Here is a 21,498-nt window from a genome sequence, read left to right on the forward strand (position 1 = left end):
TGTATTGATGGACATTTTTGGGAAAGGGCCAGAAGGGTAGCGTTCAAAGGGAATACAGAGAAATCTCTGTCGATGCTGTCGTCTTTTCAGCCCGTCACCCTGGGTAGCGGACGTGCTGGGAAAAGGCAGAATTGGGCCTGACGGTCTTTTGCCAGAAGTGGCCGTGCATCAAAACACCTCCTCCAGGAAAGCCTTCCCTGCTTCATTTTCCCCATCCCAAGTTATTTCCACCCCGCAGTCACTCTGCTCACTCAGGTACTTATGCCCATCCTCGGCACTTCCGTCTGAATCGACCTGCAGATAGGTGGTATATAAAACGATCTCCCCATTCTGCTCACTTTCACTTATTTATTAACGGTTCCATCTTTTCTGACTCCTGCTCCTACCAGGAGAGTCCTTTTCCTTCCTCCACCTCCCACTGTGGGTAACGGTTTCCTTCTCCCTGCTTCCCCCACTGGGGTCACGGGCCCCTGGGGGCAGGAGCCGGATCCGTTGCTTCCGGCTACTGTCTCCCAAGTGCTTAGGACAGTGCTAAGAACTGTGCTGGGCACACAGTAGTTGCTACATGAGCACCACGGAGCGATTGATCACTGCCTGCGTCCAGCACCTGTGCATTCGGGTGGGATTATCCCGGCCCACCTGCCCGAGTTTAGCCTCTCCTGGGCATAGGGCAGCCCCCCCGGGACAAGTGCAAACCTGAATAATTCGTAGCTGTTTCTGCTACTCCGGTGACTTGGGTTTGAGAAGCAAGGGTAGGGATGGGATTTGAAATATCGTTGGGTTTGGCCACAACTTCCCAGCAAGCCCAGAAACCCCACCGTGGACCCTCGGGCTGTCGATGTCGTTCAGGTGTTCTCAGACAAGTGCTTAGGATAGTGTTCTGCCCATAGTAAGCACTCAAAATATGACTATTTTATATGAAAATAAAATATGGGAAGCAGCATGGCTTCGTGGAGAAAGCGCGGGACTAGGAGCAAAAGGATCTGGGTTCTAATGTCGGCTCTGCCACTTGCTTGCTGTGTGACCTTGGGTAAGACACTTCACTTCTCTGAGCCTCATTTTCCTCAGCTGTAAAATGGGGATTCAATAATAACAGTAATTATAGCGTTTGCTAAGTGCTTACTATGTGCCAACTATTATACTAAGCACCGGGGTAGATTCAAGATGATCAGCTCCTTTGTGGGGCTCCCGGGAGAACAGGCACCGAAACCCCATTTTGCAGATAAGGGAAATGAGGCCCAGAGAAGTGAAGTGAGTTGCCCAGGGTCACACAGCAGGTAAGTGGTGGACCTGATGTTAAAACCCTGGTCCTCTTTCCGCTACGCCACACTGCCTCCCATTTAGACTGCGAGTCCCAAGCGGGACCGGGACCGTTTCCAGCCTGAAAATTCCATACCTACCTCAGCGCTATGCACAGTGCTAGACACATAGTAAGCGCTTAACAAATACCATTAAAAAAAAATCGATTGACAAGGGGCCTCAGTCCCCACGGTCATTCCTGCCTGATGATTCCCTCTACTTCGATCAGTCAGTCAATCAATCAATAGAATTTGAGTGTCTCCCGGGTGCGGAGACACTTGGAAGCATACGAAAGAATTAGCAGACACGAACCCGAGCTCTCGAAGAGCTTACGGTCTAAGCAGACAGTCAAATCGAGGAGAATGAAGGGAAGAGGGGTGGGGTGTGCAGAAGAAAGAACGCTTCAGGAATCGGCAGGTACGTAAAATGTGCTACCTGCAACTGCAAGTACAAAGTCTGTGATCGCACAGAGGGTCGGGATTGTAGTTGGGAAAATAAAAGTAGAGGAGAAGAGAAATGAATGAGGGAAGGCCTCGCTTCAGCCTCCTTCTGAGTTGGGACCTCTTCATTACTGGGCCCACACTCTCTTCTCCCACCACACCCCAGCTCACACAGCCTGGCCTAGGGGAAGGAGGCCAGGCCTGGGAGTGAGAGGACCTGGCTTCCAATCCTCCTCTGCCACACGTCTTCTGTGTGACCTTGGGTAAGTCACTGCACTTCCTCCGTGTGTTCCCCATCCTATCTGTAAAATGGGGATTATTTTTATCAGTAGTAGTTTCTAGAGTGTGAGCCCGTTGTTGGGTAGGGATTGTCTCTATTTGAATTATCCAAGTGCTTAAAGCGCTCAATAAATATGACTGAACAAATGAATAATAATAATTATTATTGTGGTGTCTGCTTAGCACTTACTAAGTCCCAGGCACCGTACTAAGTGCCGGGGCAGATACGAGTAAATGAGATCGGACAGTCTCCGTCCCACATGGGGCTCACGGTCTCAATCGCCCATTTTCTAGACGAGGGAACTGAGGCCCACAGAAGGGAAGTGACTTGCCCAAGGTCACATAGCAGACAATGGTGAAGCCAGGATTAAAACCTGGGTGCTTCTGATCCCCAGGCCGGTGCTCTCTCCACTACGCCACGCTACTTCTCGAGTAGTAAATCCTCCTTCCTCCTGCTCAGACCGTGAGCCCCACGTGGGACAGGGCCTGTGTCTACCACCCCAGGGTTTAGAACAGTGCTTGTCACACAATAAGCACTTTACAAATCCCATAATTACTGTTATTATTCTTACTATTATTATTACTCACCCCGTCTCATCGTCATCCCTCCTGCCTCCGCCCGCCCTCCTGCCTGCAACTCCCCTTTCACAGGCATCGGACCAACTTCGAAATCCTTCTGAAATTCACTCATTCATTCGATCGTAGTTACTGAGCGCTTACTATGTGCGGAGCGCTTGGAATGGACGACTCGGCAACAGATAGAGCCCATCCCCGCCCAACGACGGGCTCGCAGAGTAGGCACTTGACCAACCCCATCGTTATTATTCGAAGCGCTGTGGCTCTGTGGGAGGCGCCCGGGCTTGGGAGTCAGAGGTCGTGGGTTCTAATCCCCCCTCCGCCACTCGTCCCCTGGGTGACTTGGGGCTAAGTCACTTCCTTGTGCCCTGTTTCCTCGTGTGTACGATGGGGATTAAGGCCGTGAGCCCCACGTGGGACCCCCAGCTGACCTGCTCTCCATCCCAGCGTTCAAAACAGTGCCGGGCCCATAGTAAGCGCTTGAGAAACGCCATCATTACTATTATTAGAGACAGTTGGCATCCTCCGACACCCAGCCCTTCTGGCCAGGCCGTGAATTTCCCTACTTCCTCGTAGCTGCGATGACTTTTCAGAGCCCGCCCCCCGGTCTGGGCGGTGAGCTGTCGGAGGTCAGGGATTCGCCCCGGCTGGACCTCGACCCCCTCCGAGCCTCTCAGCCCGGGACCTCCGACTCGGGGAGCGGGTCCCGGGTTCGAATCATCGCACCGTCGCTTCCCGGGACCTCGAAGCCGTGCGGCTCGCCCTCCGAGGACCGGTCTCGCCCTGCAGGTCACTCCGAGCGGGGTGGGGAAGGGGAAGCCCCCCGCCCCATTGCTTTGGAGGAAGAAGAGGAGAAGGACAGGGGAAGTCCGACCGACGAAGGGGCGGGCGCGTCGATTCCTGGAAGCCGGGCGGGGGGTCGGGCCGGGTTGCCCCGGGGCCATGGAGCGGAGCTTGCTGGCCGGCGGCCTCCTTCTGGCAGGTGAGACCCCCCCACACACACCATTTTCCTCCCCCAGGACTCGGGGTCGCCCGCCCCACTGTCCCCACCTTTCCTTTTCATTCATTCATATCGACTGAGCGCTTAACTATGCGCGCAGCACTGGACTGAGCCCTCGGAATGGACAATTCGGGGTCTTGGGACTTGGGGGAGCCCTGGGGACGTTTTCGGATGGGGACCGGGTGTGTGTGGAAGAATAATTAGTATTATCCTGGTATTTTTTAAGTGCTTATTATGTACCAGGAACTGTACTAAGCGCTATTAGGTCAAAATCTGGCACTCCTCCCCTGTCCCCAACCTTGGACAGGGTCCCTAGCCCACTGAGAAATGATCATAATAATCTGCTATTTCTTAAGTGTTTACTATGTACCAGGCACTGTACTGAGCGCTATTAGGTCAAAAACTGTCACTCCTTTCATTCATTCATTCAATAGTATTTATTGAGCGCTTACTATGTGCAGAGCACTGTACTAAGCGCTTGGAATGAACAAGTCGGCAACAGATAGAGACGGTGCCTGCCGTCTGATGGGCTTACGGTCTAATCGGGAGAGACGGACAGACCAGAACAATGGCAATAAATAGAGTCAAGGGGAAGAACATCTCGTAAAAACAATGGCAACTAAATAGAATCAAGGCGATGTACATTTCATTAACAAAATAAATAGGGTAATGTTTGGGAAGAGACCCCGAGTCCCTAGCCCACTGAGAAACGATAATAATAATTCTGCTATTCCTTAAGTGCTTACTATGTGCCAGGCACTGTACTAAGCACTGTTAGGTAAAAGTCTGTCACTCCTCCCCCCAGCTCCCAACTTTGAGTCCCTGATCTACTGAGAAATAATAATAATACTTCTGGTATTTGTTAAGCACTTACTATGTGCCAGGCACTGTACTAAGCACTGGGGTAGATAATAATAATGGTATTTTTTATAAGCAAATCGGGATGGACATAGTCCCTGTCCCATGTGGGGCTCAAAGTCTCAATCCCCATTTTACAGATGAGGTAACCGAGGCACAGAGAAGTGTGACTTACCCAAGGTCGCACAGCAGGCAAGTGGCGCAGGTGGGATTAGAACCCATGACCTTCTGACTCCCAGGCCCGTGCTCCATCCACGGCACTATGTTCCCAAAGATAGGCCTCCCCAAAATTAGGGTCCTCGCTGTACTCCGAGTCTATACGCTTTAGTACCCCACCACCCACCCCCTCTAAGCTTCAGTGCAGGTGGCCACCAAGCAATAGTAATAGTTATAGTATTTATGAAGCGCTAGGAGGCTGTACTAAATTCCGGGAGCGAATCTGCGTATGTATTCATATTAACGTCTGTCTCCCCCTCTGGGCCGTAATCTCTCGCCGTAATAATAATTACACCATCTGTTAAGCACTTACTATGTGCCGGGCACTGTACTAAGCGCTGAGGCACTGTTAGGGGCAGGGAACGCGTCTGCTAATTCCGTTCTATTGTCCTCTCCCAAGCGCACAGTACAGTCCTCTGCACCCGGTTGGTGCTCAATAAGTACGATTGATCGATCGACTGTGGGAATTCGACTCGGTCTCCGTCCCCGGGGAGAGGGCCTCACCATCTTAATTGTGAACCTAATGTAATCGGGTTCCGGTGGGCTCGAAGAATCCGTACTTCAAAGATTTCTAGTCAGAGGCGGCCGTCGCCATAGCCATAGTTTTCTCGTAGGCTACTGAGGCCACAGGTCTCAGCTGCCTAGCCCACGCAAAGGGAGTCGGGCCGGTTGGGAGTGGGCTGGCTTCCGGGCATCGGGAATCGTCTTGGCCTCGGACGGATCAAATCTCAGTTTTCTGGCTCACTCTGGAGCCCTCAGGAGCCCAAGGCCTTTAGTTCATACAATCGTATTTATGAAGCCTTTACTGCGTGCAGAGCACTGTACTAAGCGCTTTAACAACGGGCCTCTCCCTCCCCATTAAATACTGGAGGGCTGTCGTTATTTTGCCGGTGGCAAGGGGTGGCATTCGATGACCTCTTGAAGTCTCCTCCAGGTGTGCTATTTTTTCTTCTCTTTACAGTATTTACGCAGAGCTTTTTACGGACCAAGCAGTGAGGTCGATAGGAGGTGATCCGATCACATCTAGGCCCTGTCCCACTTGGGGCACTTGATCTTAATAATGTTGATATTTGTTAAGCGCTTACTATGTGCCGAGCACTGTTCTAAGCGCTGGGGTAGACACAGGGGAATCAGGATGTCCCACGTGGGGCTCACAGTCTTAATCCCCATTTTACAGATGAGGTAACTGAGGCACAGAGAAGTTAAGTGACTTGCCCACAGTCACACAGCTGACAAGTGGCAGAGCTGGGATTCGAACTCATGACCTCTGACTCCAAAGCCCGTGCTCTTTCCACTGAGCCACGCTGCTTCTTAGAAAAAGGGAGACCGAAGATCATATCCCCTTTTGCAGGAAAATGAAATTGAGACTCGTCAAGCTCAGCGTAGCCATGCAGAGCCTGGCCGGTACGCTGATTGTCCGATCACCTTAGATGTGTCGTTTATTTCAGTGGAAAGAGCCTGGGCTTCGGGGTCAGAGGTCATGGGTTCGACTCCCGGCTCTGCCACTTGTCAGCTGTGTGACTGTGGGCGAGTCACTTAGCTTCTCTGTGCCTCAGTTACCTCATCTGTAAAATGGGGATTAACTGTGAGCCTCACATGGGACAATCTGATTACCCTGTATCTACTCCAGCGCTTAGAACAGTGCTCTGCACGTAGTAAGCGCTTAACAAATACCAACATTATTATTACTCTTTTGGCTCATTTGTCTTGAGAACCGGAGCTCTGCCCCGGTCAAAAAGCTGGGGCCCGAGCTCGATCCAGGGAGTTTGGGGACCCACTGCTGACTTTTGAGTCGGGAAGTTGTCCCTTTGGTAGTTGTCCCCAAGGGCTGCCGGCATTTGTAGTTGCACCACAGCTGTCGTGTTTGAGAGCAGCATGGCGTAGTGGGAGGAGCACAGGCCTGGGAATCCTCCCTCCGCCACTCGTCTGCTGTCTGGCCGTGGGCAAGTCGCTTCACTTCTCTGAGCCTCAGTTACCTCATCTGCAAAATGGGTTTTGAGATTTGGAGCCCCACCTGGGACAGGGAATGTGTCTGACCCGATTGGTTTGACTCTACCCTAGCGCTTAGTTCAGTACCTGGCGTATAGTAAGGGTTTAGCAAATACCATTATCATCATTATTATTATTAGGACCGTATAGTCCTCCTCCTTCTCTTCCTCCACCCCTAGCCCAGGTTCACCAGGGGAGACCTGAAATAATAATAATAGTATTTGTTAAGCTCTTCCTAAGTACCAAGCACTGTCCCAAGTGCTGGAGTAGATGTAAGATAAACGGTTTGCCCCAAGTGGGGCTCACAGTCTTAATCCTCATTTTACAGATGAGGGAATTGAGGCACAGAGAAGTTAGTGTCTTGCCCGAGGTCACACAGCAGACAAAAAAAAGCCCCATCCCACCAATCCGACCCTTGGGGGGCTTTCTTGGGAAAAGCAGCCTCTTCAGGAAACACAGCTTAGAGAAATCGCCTTTTAAGAGCGTAAGCATCGAACGGGGAGAGAGGAATCTTGAGGATACACTGGCTTTGTTTCCTGTATTTGCCGTGACCCTTGGGGGCAAGGGTGAGATGGAAGGAATTGGCCGGCGGTAATATGTCTTATTGCTCTCTCTTCTCCAGCTTCTCCCCAACTTGTGCCCTCTCCTTGAGACCTCCCATCTCGCTCCCAACTCCCCCCAACCTCCAACCCACTGCTAAGACATTCCCCCCACTTCTGGACACCCCCTCGACAGCTTTGCCAAACTACTTCCCTCTCCTGCTCCAGCTCCTGCCCCAGCCCCTCCTCCAAGAAGCATTCCCTTCCCTGAAATGACATTCATTAAGTCAGTTGTATTCATTGAGCGCTTACTGTGTGCAGAGCACTGTACTGAGCCCTTGGAAAGTACAATTCGGCAACAGATAGAGACCATCCCTACCCCACAACGGGCTCACAGTCTAGAAAGGGGAGATCGAAAACCAAACAAAACAAGTAGCCACCTCGATAACCGGGTATTCATCTGTCTATTCCTTTATTCGTGTCTGTTATTTTCTATTGTCTGATTGTCTAATTATTGTCTAATAATAGACAATAGAAAATAATAGACAATTCGTGTCTATTTTCCCACTCTAGCTCTTTGAAGACAGGCATTGCGTCTTTTACTTCCATATGCTCCCCTAATAATAATAATAATCATAATCGTGGTATTTGTTAAGCGCTTACTATGTGTCAGACACCATTCTAAGCGCTGGGGCAGATACAGGCTAATCGAGTTGGACTCAGTCCCCCATCCCACAAGGGGTTCACAGTCTTAATCCCCACTTTATAGATGAGCTTAGTGGCTTAGTGGAAAGAGCCCGGGCTTCGGAGTCAGAGGTGGAGGGTTCTGATCCCGGCTCCGCCACTTGTCAGCTGTGTGACTTTGGGCAAGTCACTTCACTTCTCTGTGCCTCGGTTCCCTCATCTGGAAAATGGGGATTAAGACTGTGAGCCCCATGTGGGACAACCTGATCACCTTGTATCTACCCCAGTACTTACAAGAGTGCTTGGCACATAGTAAACAGTTAACAAATACCGTTATTACACATTACGAATATGTCATCATTGCTGATATTACCATTGTGCTCTTCTTCTAGGCTGTAAGCTTGTTGAAGGCAAGGATTGTGTCTATTATACTATGTTGAACTCTCCCGAGAGCTTAGTAGATGCCCCTCATACAGTAAAGCGCTCATTAAATGTGATCGATTGATTGCTTCCATCTCGTCCCCCTTCGACCCCTGGCTTAGGCTATTCTCCCAGCCTGCAACGCCCTTCCTCCTCCCCCGGCCTCTCACTGCCAGCGGCAAATCCACCCGCCCTCCTAAAACCTCACCTCCTCCAGGAAGCCTTCCCTGGCTCGTCTCAAATCCGACATCCACCTCAATATTTATTCATACCAATCTGCGGCACTTATGCATACTACACATTCCGTTTTACATTCAATTATTTATTTTGACATTTCACCCGGGAGTAGTTATTCAACTCACTATTTGGTCACGGTTTTCCCTGCAGTGGCTATTTGAAAATATTCTGTGTGCACGTGTCTCCCCCCATTAGACTGGAAGCTCCTCATAAGCAGGGAGCCCCATTTGCTTGTATCCACTCCAGCGTTTACTACAGTGCCTGGCACATAGTAAGCGCTCAACAAATACCATTATTATTATTATTCTGCTCCTGTCATATTCTCCCCAGGGCTTAGTACAGTGCATGTTGTTCAGTAGATACTCAAAAAAATTCCGTGATTTCATATATATAGTAGTGCGTTTATGTAACTCTGCACACATACTAATCAATCACTGTATTTTTTGAGTGCTTACTGAGTGCAGGACACTATACTATGTGCTCGGGAGAGCAAAAACAATATAACAGACACATTCCCTGCCCATGAGCGTACACACACACACTAAAAACACCAAAACATTGTTCTACTATTACATATTGCCCTGGCTGAAGAACGTTCATGAAATCTTTTCTCTTGTCTTTCCAGTGCTGGGAGCAGTGCCAAAGCCCGAAAATGTCAGGATGAATTCGGTGAATTTGAAGAACATCTTAGAGTGGGAGTTGGCCCCTTTACCCTATGAAAATGTGACCTTCACAGCTCAATCGATGAGGTACGGGAAGATCCGGTCTGTCTGCCTTTTTCTCCCCTTTTAACTTCCAGCTGAAGGCCCCCAGCTCCCCGGAAATTTGCCCCCTTCCAATCTTCCAGCCTGCTTTTCCAATCTGCACCCTCACTCCTCAACACGCTCTTGAGTAAAGGAAGGAATGAGCCTCAGTCTTTCTGGAAGCAGTATATTCTGGGGGAGCGTGCGTAGCACTGTTTGGGGTACAGACGCATCGTGGCCTAGTGGAAAGAACACGGGCCTGAAAGTCAGAGGACCTGGGTTCTAATCCCTGCTCTGCCACTTGCCTGCCGTGTGGACCTGGGCAAGTCACTTAACTCCTCAATACCTCAGTTTCTTTACCTCTAGAGTGGGGATAAAATACCTATTCTCCTTTCCCTCTAGACTTTAAACTCCATGTTCACAGTGGGGTTCGGGGACTTTATCAAACCCTATTATCTTCTATTTACCTCAGCGTTTTGCATCCCGATGATGATGATGTCATTCATTCATTCAGTATTTATTGAGCGCTTACTGTGTGCAAAGCACTGTATTAAGTGCTTGGGAGAAAACAATATAACGATAATAATAATGATGGTATTTGTTAAGCGCTTACTATGTGCCAAGCACTGAAATGATCTGATACATTCTTGCCCACAACGAGCTCACACTCTAGAGGGGGATGGTGATGGATATCCTAGGCTTCACTCAGCCACCAGCTTTTTGTGTGGCTCAATCAATCGGCGGTATTTATTGAGCACTGTGTGAAGAGCTCTGTACAGAGCACTTGGGAGTCTACACAAGTCTCTGAGCTTAAACATTCTCATCGGTAAAAGGGTAAGTCCCGGGGGCCAAGTGAAGATAATTTATTAATTCCTTAATAGGACACAGTTGGCTCCTAAATTCATTTTTAGTGGAAAGTTTTTGTGTTAACCTGGAAAAACCCTTTAATAAAGAACTGAAATCTCTGAGCCCATTAATGTGAAATTTCTGTGGAAAACGCACGTCCTTTAGAAATCTCATCTGTTCCTGCGTCAACTTGCCAGAGTTTGCCAGAAAACAGCAGAGCGCTTTCAGTTCACTTTTCACAAGGCAAGACCAGATTCCCCTAGCCTTGACTTTCGTGGGGGCGACCATGAAAGCTGCCTTTTGAAACACCCAACCGGGCTGAGATTTCAGACAGGAATCTTATTGCTCAGCTATTTTTTGGGGTTTTGTTTTTTTTTGAATGACTCATATTGCCCCGTAATTGCCAAGAGGTTTGTGAATTGTCCAGGGGGGAATTCCCCAAATCAGGAAACTGTGGGATTCTTTCTTCCCTTGTTGCTCCACTGTGAACAAAAGGTCTGGGTGCTATCCAAACGTGGCAGGCCCCCACTGGCCCCTTGGGAGATATTTCCTACAAATCCCTCTTGGGCTCGGCTCTGACTCACGGTGACTTCACCCTCAGGGTGGCGGGGATGAGGGCCCGTCTAAGAGTTTGAGCAGAGAAGCTCCCCAGATGGCAGCAGCTGAGGTGGCCGGTCCCGGGGGCGGTAATCCCCTGTGAGCACTTCCGCAGGATCAATCAGTCGGATTGACCGAGCGCTCACTGAATGTCCAGCACGGTACTGAGCGCTTGGGAGAGTCTGACGTAACAGAATTGGTAGACACGTTCTCTGTCCCCGAGGGGACAAGTGCTATACTAAGAGCTAAGGTGGATATAAGATCATCAGGTCAGACACAGTCCCTGTTCCATTTGGGGCTCATAGTCTAAGTGAAAGAAGAACAGTTATTGAATGCAGTTTATACAGATGAAGAAACTGAGGCACAAAAAGATTATAAGACTTGCCCAAGGTCACTCAGCAGGCAAGTGGCAGAGCTGGGATGGGCATTCAGTTCCTCTGCCTCCTGGCCCTGGGCTCCTGCCGTTAGATCCCGCTGCTTCTCACTCGGGTTAGGTGGATTTGAGGCGGGGAGGGAGTTGTAGGCTCCAGGAAGGAGGGTGCCTGCAAGGTTCAGGGTCGGAGAAGTCACACTGGACGTATGTGCCAAGTGCTGTTCTAAGCCCTGGGGTAGACCCAAGGTTATCAGGTTGGACGTGGTCCTGTGTCCCACATGGGACTCAAAGTCTAGGTAGGAGAGAAATTCCATTATTACCAGTACCTGTTAACTTTGAATAATAATAATATTGGTATTTGTTAAGCGCTTACTCAATGCCAAGCACTGTTCTAAGCGCTGGGGGAGGATACAAGGTGATCAGCTTGTCCCACGTGGGGCTCACAGTCTTACTCCCCATTTTACAGATGAGGGAACTGAGGCACAGAGAAGTTAAGTGGTATTTGTTAAGCACTTACTATGTGCAAAGCACTGTTCTAAGCGCTGAGGGGATACAAGGTGATCAGGTTGTCACACGTGGGGCTCACAGTTTTAATCCTCATTTTACAGATGAGGGAACTGAGGCACAGACAAGTTAAGTGACTTGTCCAAAGTCACCCAGCTGACAAGCGGCGGAGCCGGGATTAGAACCCATGACCTCTGACTCCCAAGCCCGGGCTCTTTCCACTGAGCCACGCTGCTCTGGGATGTGCGGTGTTGGGGAAAAGGTCTAGTGGAGATATTTGAAATCCACAGACAATCCGAATGCCTCATTTTAATGTTTCACTCTAACCTCCTCCACTCACCAAACTCTTAAACGATACTGCTAATAATAATGGGGCTACACCACCCCCCACCTTCCAGCCCCAAAGATGCCGCTATCAAGGGCTGAAAAGAACCGAAAAGGAGCAAAAGGGAAACAAGGAGTAAGAGCAATGCAGCTCACTCTACCGGAACCCTTGGAAAAGTTCAAACAGAAATCAGAGACACGTTCCCTGACCACAAGGAACTTCCAGTGTAGTAATCACACCGTAAGCTCCTTGAGGGCACGGATCATGCCTTCTGACTCATTATACTCTCCCAAGTGCTTAGCACAGCGCTCTGCACCCAGGAAGCGCTCAGTAAATGCCAGTTCCTGCCTGACAGATATCGGCGGACGAGGGCCAGTCAGCCGTTAGACCCGATAGATAAGCCTGTTGCGGGCAGGGAATGTGCCTGTTTTCGTTATATTGTACTTTGCCAAGCGCACAGTCCAGTGTGTCTGCACATATTAAGCGCTCGATAAATACGGCTGAACGCCGTCCGGAGAGCCCGGCTAGAGGGTTGTCTTTTGGTTTCCCCTTGCAGCTACACGGGAGTCTTTGAAGACGTGTGCAAGAACATCGTGCTCAGGCAGTGTGACTTCTCGCATCTGGCCAAGTACGGCGACCACACCTTGCGGATTTGGATGGAGACGGAGGGAGGCCATTCCGACTGGGTGAACGTCACCTTCCACCCGGTGGAGGACAGTAAGGCAGTTCCCCGGCCTCCCCCGCGTGCACGAGCCTGCCGCCATTCACCCCGAGGGCCTTCCCCCGGGTTCCTCGCCCGCCGGAGGTCCGAGCCGCTTGCTCTTGTGCTCCTTTTTTTCTCTTTCTCTCCCCTTTAGCCCTTTCGTGCTCAGACCAACTCTACTGGTGAAACAGTGTGGCTTAGTGGAGAGAGAACACGGGCCTGGGAGCCGGAGGACCCGGGTTCTCATCCCCGCTCTGCCGCGTGTCTGCTGTGTGAGCTTGGGCAAGTCACTTCACTACTCTGGGCCTCAGTTTCCTCATCCGTAAAATGGGGATTCAGTCCTACTCCTTACTTAGCCTGTGAGTCCCGTGTGGGACAGGGTCTGTGTTCTGTGAGGGTTTTTTAATGGTATTTGTTAAATGCTTACTATTTGCCAGACACCGTTCTAAGCGCTGGGGTAGATACAAGCAAGTCAGGTTGGAGACAGTCCCAGTCCCACATGGGGTTCACAGTCTTAATTCCCATTTTACAGACGAGGTCGTCGAGGCCCCGAGAAGTCAAGTGACTTGCCCGAGGCCACGGAGTAGACAAGTGGCAGAGTGAGGCTTAGAAGCCGGGTCCTTCTGACTCCCAGGCCCGTGCTGTACTAGGCCACGCTGCTTCTCAGCCACCCTGCTTTATTGAGAGCCCACACTGAGATGAGCCCTTGGGAACAGTCAGAGTCGAGTGATCAGCAAAATCCCTGCCCTCAAGAAGCTCGCCGTCGAGGGGCTTGAGAACAGATGTTTCTAGGGCACATATGCTTGGCAGAAATGGGGTTGCTCTGGTGAGACTTTCAATTACGTCGGTATCTGCAGTTCTTTATTTGGAAGGGAGATATTTAAGAGTCCCACCACCTGGAAGGTCTGAGTTGATTTTACTTCCCCATTCGTTTTTGATGCCAACGCTCTCTGATTTCCCTATTCAACACAGGGGCGAGCCTGAGGCCCAGAGAGGTTACGGAATTTGCCCAAGATTGCACAGCAAATCCGGGGTCGAGCTGAGACTAGATCCTAGGTCTCCCGGCAGTCGGTCTCGAACTCTTTCCACCAGGCTGCCCTGCCACTCTCTTTGGGCTACTAATAATTGTGGGGCTTCTTAAGCACTTACTAGGTACCAAGCAATGTGTTATGTGCTGAGGTAGGTAGAAGTTCGTCAGATTAGACACAGTCCCCGTCCCACATGGGGCCCACAATCTAAGAGGGAAGAACGGATAGCAATTGACTCCCCATTTTATGGCTGAAGAAACTGAGGCACGGAGCAGCCCAGTGACTTGCCGACGATCACACAGCAGGCAAGTGGTAGAGCCGGAATTAGCATTTAGGTCTCTTGACTTTCAAGCCCAGTCGGTCGGTGGTATTTATGGAGCACTGACTATAAGCAGAGCACTGCACTGAGCGCTTGAGTACAATAGAAAGATCTTCAGACAGTTGTTGTTCTTTATTTCTCTGCGTTTCATTTACTTAAAAATAATCTTTCCACAGTCCTTTAGCTCCAAAATTCTAATTTAAATCACCCCCGCCCCCCCAAGCATCTTCTCAAAAATTCAGGCCAAATTTACCTGCTGACATTTATTTTCCATTTTATGCTCTAGGGTGTGGCCTTTTTTCCTCACATCCCAAGATGTATTCCCACGCCCCCTCATTAAGTCCCCGAAGGATAATTAGCATTCCTAGTGGAAAGAGCACGGGCTTTGGAGTCAGAAGTCATGGGTTTGAATCCCGGCTCTGCCACTTGTCAGCTGTGTGATTGTGGGCAAGTCACTTAACTTCTCTGGGCCTCAGTTACCTCATCTGTAAAATGGGGATTAAGACTGTGAGCCCCACGTGGGACAACCTGATTCCCCTGTGTCTTCCCCAGTGCTTAGAACAGTGCTCTGCACATAGTAAGCGCTTAACAAATACTGACATTATTATTATTATCATTAGTCCCTAGCCTGAAAGACTCCACTACAACAGAAATCTAGGGGCATAGAACCCTGGGGTTAGAAGAGGCTTGAGAGGTCATATGGTCCATTCCCCTGTCTCCACATAGACGGGAAAACATTAAACCATTCAGGTCAGATAGTGGATTCGTGCCACCCCATCTGTAATTTATTTTAACTTCCGTCTCCCCGTGTAGACTGTAAGCTTCAGACCAGCCCAGACTGTGGGCTGGGATTGGGTCTAGCAACTCTATTGTGTTTTACTTTCTCAAGCGCTAATTACAGTGTTCTGCACATGGTAGATGCTCAATAAAATATCATTGATTGACTGATGGGAAATAATGGACGGATATGGATTTTTCTTGCCTGCAGTTGTGCGGAGAGTGCGAGATTTGAAAAAGTAGGTGGAGTTAAACCGTCCATAACACTGCATTTCAGCCCTTAGAGTTCGATGGAATAATAAGGTTATTATTGTGGTATCTGTTAAGCACTTCCTATGGCCAGGCACTATTTCTGATGGATTCTAAGATATAAGGTCACCAGCTTTCCCAGGTCTTTGGCAAAGCTTTCCTCTTAAAGGTTTTCTTTCTCCGACCCTCTTATCGTCTCACAGACATTTTTAGCAGCCCACAGACTTTACCAGAAAGTTCAGAAGTTGTACCCACTCATTAGATTGTAAACACGTTGGGGACAGGAATTGCGTGTCTTCCTTCTGTTGAACGCTCTCAATGCTTAATACAGCATTCAGCACACAACAGGCATCCATTACAGGGCTCTAATAATAATAATGATAATAATGGTATTGGTTAAGCACTTACTATGTGCCAGGCACTGTAACTAAGCCCTGGGGTGGATTCAAGCAGATCAGCTTGGACACAATCCCTGCCCCACGTGGCGCATCTCCATTTCACAGATGAGGTCACTGAGGCCCAGAGAAGTGAAGTGACTTGCCCAAGGTCACACAGCAGACGCGTGGCAGAGCTGGTATCAGAACCCATGACCTTCTGACTCTGCTTCTCTGTGCATGTAATGCTCTGCGCAAAGGAGGCATCCAGAACAGCTTTCTGCAGACAGGAGGTGCCCAGTACAGCTCTCTACACACCCTAGGCGCTCAGTAACTCAGGAGATTCTCCACGCTAGTGCAATGGGCCACAGGACAGATTTGTCGTACAGTTTCTACCTGCCTGTAGTCCGGTTTCCGTCAGGTCCCGGATCACGTGAACTCGCGAGGCCTCCGGTCCGGTGCCGAGTGGACGCCGGGGGTCGAAGGAAGGATCTGGGTTTTTGGGGCGTGACCGTCCCCCCGTTCTCTCTCCCCAAGCTGTCATCGGACCGCCCAACCTGCAAGTGAAACCCGTGTCCAGCTCCCTGCACGTCCACTTCTCGTTCCCGAAGATTGAAAACGAACCCGAAACGTGGACGTTGAAGGACTATTACGGCTCGTGGGAGTATAAGGTGCTCTACTGGAAAAGGGGCACTTCCCAGAAGGTAAGATCAAGACACTCGCCCCCCACAAGTTGGGGAAAACGAGGGTCTTACGTTGGGCCCCAGGGCAGCCTTTTTTATTTTTGTATGGTATTTGTTAAGTGCTTACTATGTGCCAGGCACTGTTCTAAGCGCTGGGATATGTACAGAGTAATCAGGCTGGACAGTCCACATCCCACATGGGGCTCACAGTCTTAATCCCCATTTTACAGATGAACCGAGGCCCAGAGAAGTAAAATGACTTGCCCAGGGTCACACCGCAGACAAGCGATGGAGCCGGGATTAGAACTCAGGTTCTTCTGACGCCCAGGGCCGGGCTCTATCCATCAGACCACACTGCTTCTCCAGCAAAAGGGTACAGGCAGTCTGCCTTCTTGGCAGACATGGTCTTTGTTCACCTTGCGAAGAGGCCGGACCTTGGTAGGGGGAGGTTGGTGGGAGTCAGGGCTGAGGGGGGGCTAGAGCCCGGCTCTGGGAATCAGAGATCTGCAGTCTCACCGTGGCTCTGCTGATGGGGAAATACTTTCTGGGCTTTGTCATCGGTAGAGAAGTACGACTTGAGATCTACCACAGTCTTGTGGTATTTGTCAAGCACTTACTGTGTGACCCACCCTTTCCTAAGCACTGGGTTAGGTATATGAGCACATTCAATACAGTCTCTGTCCCTCCTGAGGTTTGCAGTCTAAAAGGGAGAGGTAACAGGGATCGAAACCCCATTTTACAGATGAGGAAACTGAGGCCCAGAGAAGTTAAACGACTTTCGTTCATTCAATTCAGTCGTATTTATTGAGCGCTCACTATGTGCCGAGCACTGCACTGAGTACAACACAACAATAAACAGACACGTTCCCGGCCCACAGTGAACGACTCGCTCGAGGTCACCCGGCAGGCAAGTGGCAGGGCTGGGATCAGAACCTGGGCCTTCGCTCTTTCGACTAGGCCACGCCGCCTCTCTCCCCCCAGTTTCAGAAACCACCTGGGTGTGCGCTAAAACCTAAGCTAAGCCCTCACCCCCCGCGGGCGGCTAACTCCGACTCCGTGCGTCCCTCTTCCTCGTTAGCTCGAGATGGTCACCCCGTTTGAATCGGACATGCTCCCCGATCTGGATCCTCGGACCACCTACTGCCTTCAAGCCCAAGGGCTCGTCCCCGCACTGAACAAGTCGGGCCTCTGGAGCCAGCCAATCTGCGAGACCACGGCCGACGACGGTAATGGGCCAGGTCACCCTCCGGGACGGGGTTGCCCCGACTTCCGATCCCAATATTAATAAATAGCAATCGCGATAATGATGTAATAGCATTTGTTAAACACATTATGTGTCAAGCGCCACCCTAAAGGATGGGGTAGATACGAGATCTTTAGGTTGGACACGCTCCGGTCCCACAAGGGACTCACGGTCTAAGGTAGAAGGGAGAATAGGCATCGAACTCCCATTTTACAGACGGGGAAATGGCGGGACATGAAGTTAAGTGACGTGTCCAAGGTTATGCAGCAACCAACATCCTTCTCAAGTTGGGGCACTTTAAACCCCCATGGTTCAGCTGGCCCATTGGGAGCACTTGAATGCTCGGGGGCAGATTTGGGGTGGGCTCCTTGGAGCCGGGAAAACGACAGGACCACTTCTCCAACCCCACTGAAAAATTCTCACATCAGCTCCTTATCCCACTTTCCCACTTTGCTGACTCTCTTTCCCCTGGGCGTCCCTTCACCCGTTGATCCGGTCGATGCCGTAAGCTCCTCGAGGGCGGGCACCGGGCCTGTGCGACTCAGCCGGTACAGCCCCCGACCCCCGGAGGGTGGGTCCGAGTTAAAGGCTGCAGGTCGGAGGCGGTCCTAGAACGGGGTAGGTGGCGGGACCAGAAAGGGAGGGAGAAGGGGAACAGAGGAGGAAGGAGTGGGGTGGTCTCAAGGCCGAAACTGAGCCCAGCCACCCTGACAGGAAGGAAGGTGACCTTTGAATTGGTTCGACTCGACGCCGCCCCAGCCAACCTGACCCACCGGGGGCCCCAACCCCGCACTGCGCCGGGGAGCGCCCCATCTGCCCCGTGACCGTGCCAGGTGGAGGGTGGGCAGCCTCTCTAGAGCCAGGTGGAGCGGAAACTTGACTCGGAGGTCTGGGGTGGGTCTGATTTCTGTCCCGCAGGCAAAACGCCCGTGTGGGTTATCGCCGTCATGCTGCTGGCGTCTCTGGTAGCGGTTCTCCTGGTGGTCCTCTGCAGCTTCTCCGTGCTCTGGTACTTATACCGCCAAGCCAGATACGTCTTCTTCCCCGGCTATTCCCTCCCGAAGCTTCTGAAAGAGGTAGGGCGGGCCCTTCTCTGCTCTGATAACGGTAAATGTCGTCTTGGTTCAGCTTTGGAACTGCGAGGAAACCGATCATCCTCTCCCCTCGTCTCTAAGTTCCTTGTGGGCAGGAAACATGTCTACCCGCTCTTATGTTGTTCTCTCCCCAGCGCTCAGCACAGCGCTCTGCATACCTTAAGCGCTCGATAAATCCCAGTGACTATTATGCAGCCTGGGGTCGGAGATCACAGAAACACTTGTGGGTTGTCCAGACCCCTTTGAGGGTAATTTAACTCCCATTAGTAGGCGGGAGAGTGGGAGCACTTGGGAGGGTGCAGTATAACCGAGTTAGTAGACCCGATCCCTGCCGACAGTGATCTTGCTACAGATTCCACTGTGCTCTTTCGAACACTTAGCACAGCACCCGGCCCAAAAGGTGCTGAATAAATGCTTTCAATGGAGCGACTGCATCCACCGCACTCCCAGTTGCACGTTTGCAGCTTGCGGTTCTGTGGCCAGAGAGGGGGGAGGCCTACGGACTCCTCGGGCAGCTCACAGTCATGAGCCCACGCAGCGATTCCATATATATATTTAATGGTATTTGTTAAGAGCTTAATACGTGCCAGCCTCTGGACTAAGCGCCAGGGTAAATACAGACTAATCAGGTTGGACCCAATCCCTGTCCCACATGGGGCTCACGGTCTTCATCCCCATTTTACAGACGAGGGAACTGAGGCCCAGGGAAGTGCGGTGACCTACCCAAGGTCACCCAGCAGACAACTGGCGGAGCCGGGATGGTGGGAGTGATTTGAGGGGGTAGGGCTGCGTCACAGTTTGGGCAGGGTGATAGATGAGCGGGAGAGACCCATCTGGGAGGCTCCCTGGAGGAGGTGGCCTAGGGGCTGTGCCGAAAAGAAGGGAAGGGCACATCCGCCAGGTTTGGGAAGGTTGTTCGCGCCACGAGGGACGGCTTGGACGGAAACGTCGAGAAGGCGAACGAGACTGACGCAGAGGAGGCTGAAGGGGAGAGAACGGGGGGCGGGTAGGGGAAGTGGGAGGAGTACCAGAGGTTGGGAGCTCAGTCCTGAGGGCAGCAAGGGGCGGTGGCGAAATCGAATCACCCGACCCCTCCAAAAACGCATCTCTCAGAGGAGGCTTCATGCTTATTTCTCCCCCTCTCACCGCAGTGTCACCCTTCCCACGGCACCCCGTTTCTCTCCTCTCCGCCCTCCGAGAAGGAACCCTGTGACAAACTGAGCGTCGTCCTGGTGGAGTCCGAGGGCCACAGGCAACACGCCTCGGTCGGTAGCCCCCGAGCCGACAGAGTTCCCGAGGAGAAGCCCCCGGTCGGGCCCGACGGCCCGGAGGTCACCGTGTCGGCCCCAACAGAGCCGAGCGCAGAAGGCTCCTGAAAACCCCGACCCCCACCACTCCGTGCCGAGGAGAGGACCCGCGACCGGGCCGGATGGATGGACTTGGTTTAGATGTTCCGAGCACCACGGTCAGGAAGGGGGCCGCGTCCTCTGTTCCACGGTCGGGCTTGAACGGTAGGAAAAAAAGGTCCGCCATGTGACCCTCCCGCCTCGGGATGAAGCCTCGCCCCTCCCACGCTCACCGCGAAGGGTGCGGATCTTCTGGAATGGGAAGCAGGTGGGAAGGATGGGGATGGCATGATCCCAGGAAATCCTGCCTCATTCCAACCTTGCTGCTTTTTGTATTTAACTGTTCTTTTTGTTTCAAGGAAATATTAGTGGCTTTATTTTTTTGTCATTGTATGCTGGCTAAAGCTAGCAGATCAATATTTTTCTACCTTAACGTATGGATTAATAAAAAGCCCGAAAAAGACTGCCGTCGGGAAACCCAAGATCTTTCCTTTGTAACGCCTGAGTTATTTCACTTTTTTTGGTAAGCACTTACTATATGCCAGGCACTGAGCTGAGCACTGGGGTAGATACATCCTAATCAGTTTGGACACGGTCCCTGTCCCACATGGAGCTCACAGTCTCAATCCCCATTTTACAGGTGAGGTCACTGAGGCACGGAAGCGAAGTGACTTCCCTAAGGTCACACACACAGCGGACGAGTGGCGGAGCTGGCATGAGAACCCAGGTCCTTCTGGCTCCCAGGCCTGTACTCTATCTGCTAGGCCAGACTGCTACTCTACTTACTGAATATGCACCCGTCAATAACACAGAGGCCTGCAAATATTGCCCCCTAATCAATCAGTGGAGTTTTTTTTTTGGAGTGCCTTTCATGCAGAGGGCTGATCTAAATGCTTGGCACCAAACACCAGAAACGACACATTGCCTCCCTCTGGAAGCTTACAATCCCTCTAGACTGTAAACTCTTGTGGGCAGGGAATGTGTCTGTTTATTGTTGTTCTGTCCTCTCCCAAGGGCTTAGTACAGTGTCCTGCACACAGTAAGCACTCAACAAATAGGACTGGATGGATCTAACAGAGAAACCTTCTTTACAAAGAAGGGGAGCAGGAGGAAGAACCAGGGTGCGGGAGGAAGTAGCCGAATCTAGCAGGATGAAATGGCAGAGTACACGACTGAGCATGCAGATAGGTTCAGAAATGATCATCTAGTTAATTCAAAATTAACCTAGGTACAGAAATAATTTAATAAAACTTAAGCTCCTTTGTGGGCAGGCAACGTGAGTACAAACTCTGCTATACTGAATGCTCCCGAGTGCTTAGTACAGTGCTCTGCACACAGTAAATGCTCAATAAATATGACTGAATGAAGAAATGGGATTTTTGATTGATTCTTTTGCCCTTTAAATGTTTCCAACTACTCTCTTCCATTCACTCTGGTATTGTGATTTACGGGGAGATTTCATCCTTCCCCCTCCATATCCGTGATACCAATACCACCTGTGCCGTGAGGCAACAGGTGAAAACAACAGCCACCTGGGCCACCTGCCTCTCAACCCAGGCCGGATGTGCAGGCATGGGAGTTTTGGCTCTTCAGTTATTTTTGCGATTTAGGTCATCTTTCCTTTCAGGTCTGCCAGCCTTTGAAATGTCTAAGAGGGTCAGTTCTTGGCCCTCTTCTGTTCTCCATTTACACTCACTCCCTCGGTGAACTCATTCGCTCTCACGGCTTTGACTACCATCTCTACGCAGATGACACGC

The 21,498-nt window shown here is 51.0% G+C and overlaps 1 protein-coding gene across 1 annotated transcript; it reads left to right on the forward strand.

Moving 5' to 3' along the window:
- The first annotated feature begins 3,214 nt into the window (after positions 1–3,214).
- On the forward strand, positions 3,215–20,225 carry IL10RB (interleukin 10 receptor subunit beta). The gene is made up of 7 exons (XM_029081689.2): positions 3,215–3,576; positions 9,163–9,286; positions 12,482–12,642; positions 15,913–16,079; positions 17,137–17,284; positions 18,220–18,377; positions 19,547–20,225. Exons 1-7 carry the CDS (start codon positions 3,537–3,539, stop codon positions 19,769–19,771), a joined length of 1,023 nt encoding a protein of 340 aa, XP_028937522.1. The 5' UTR covers positions 3,215–3,536; the 3' UTR covers positions 19,772–20,225.
- Positions 20,226–21,498: the final 1,273 nt, after the last annotated feature.

The sequence above is a fragment of the Ornithorhynchus anatinus genome, chromosome 17 (genome assembly GCF_004115215.2).
Source record: "Ornithorhynchus anatinus isolate Pmale09 chromosome 17, mOrnAna1.pri.v4, whole genome shotgun sequence".
Taxonomy (NCBI): domain Eukaryota; kingdom Metazoa; phylum Chordata; class Mammalia; order Monotremata; family Ornithorhynchidae; genus Ornithorhynchus; species Ornithorhynchus anatinus.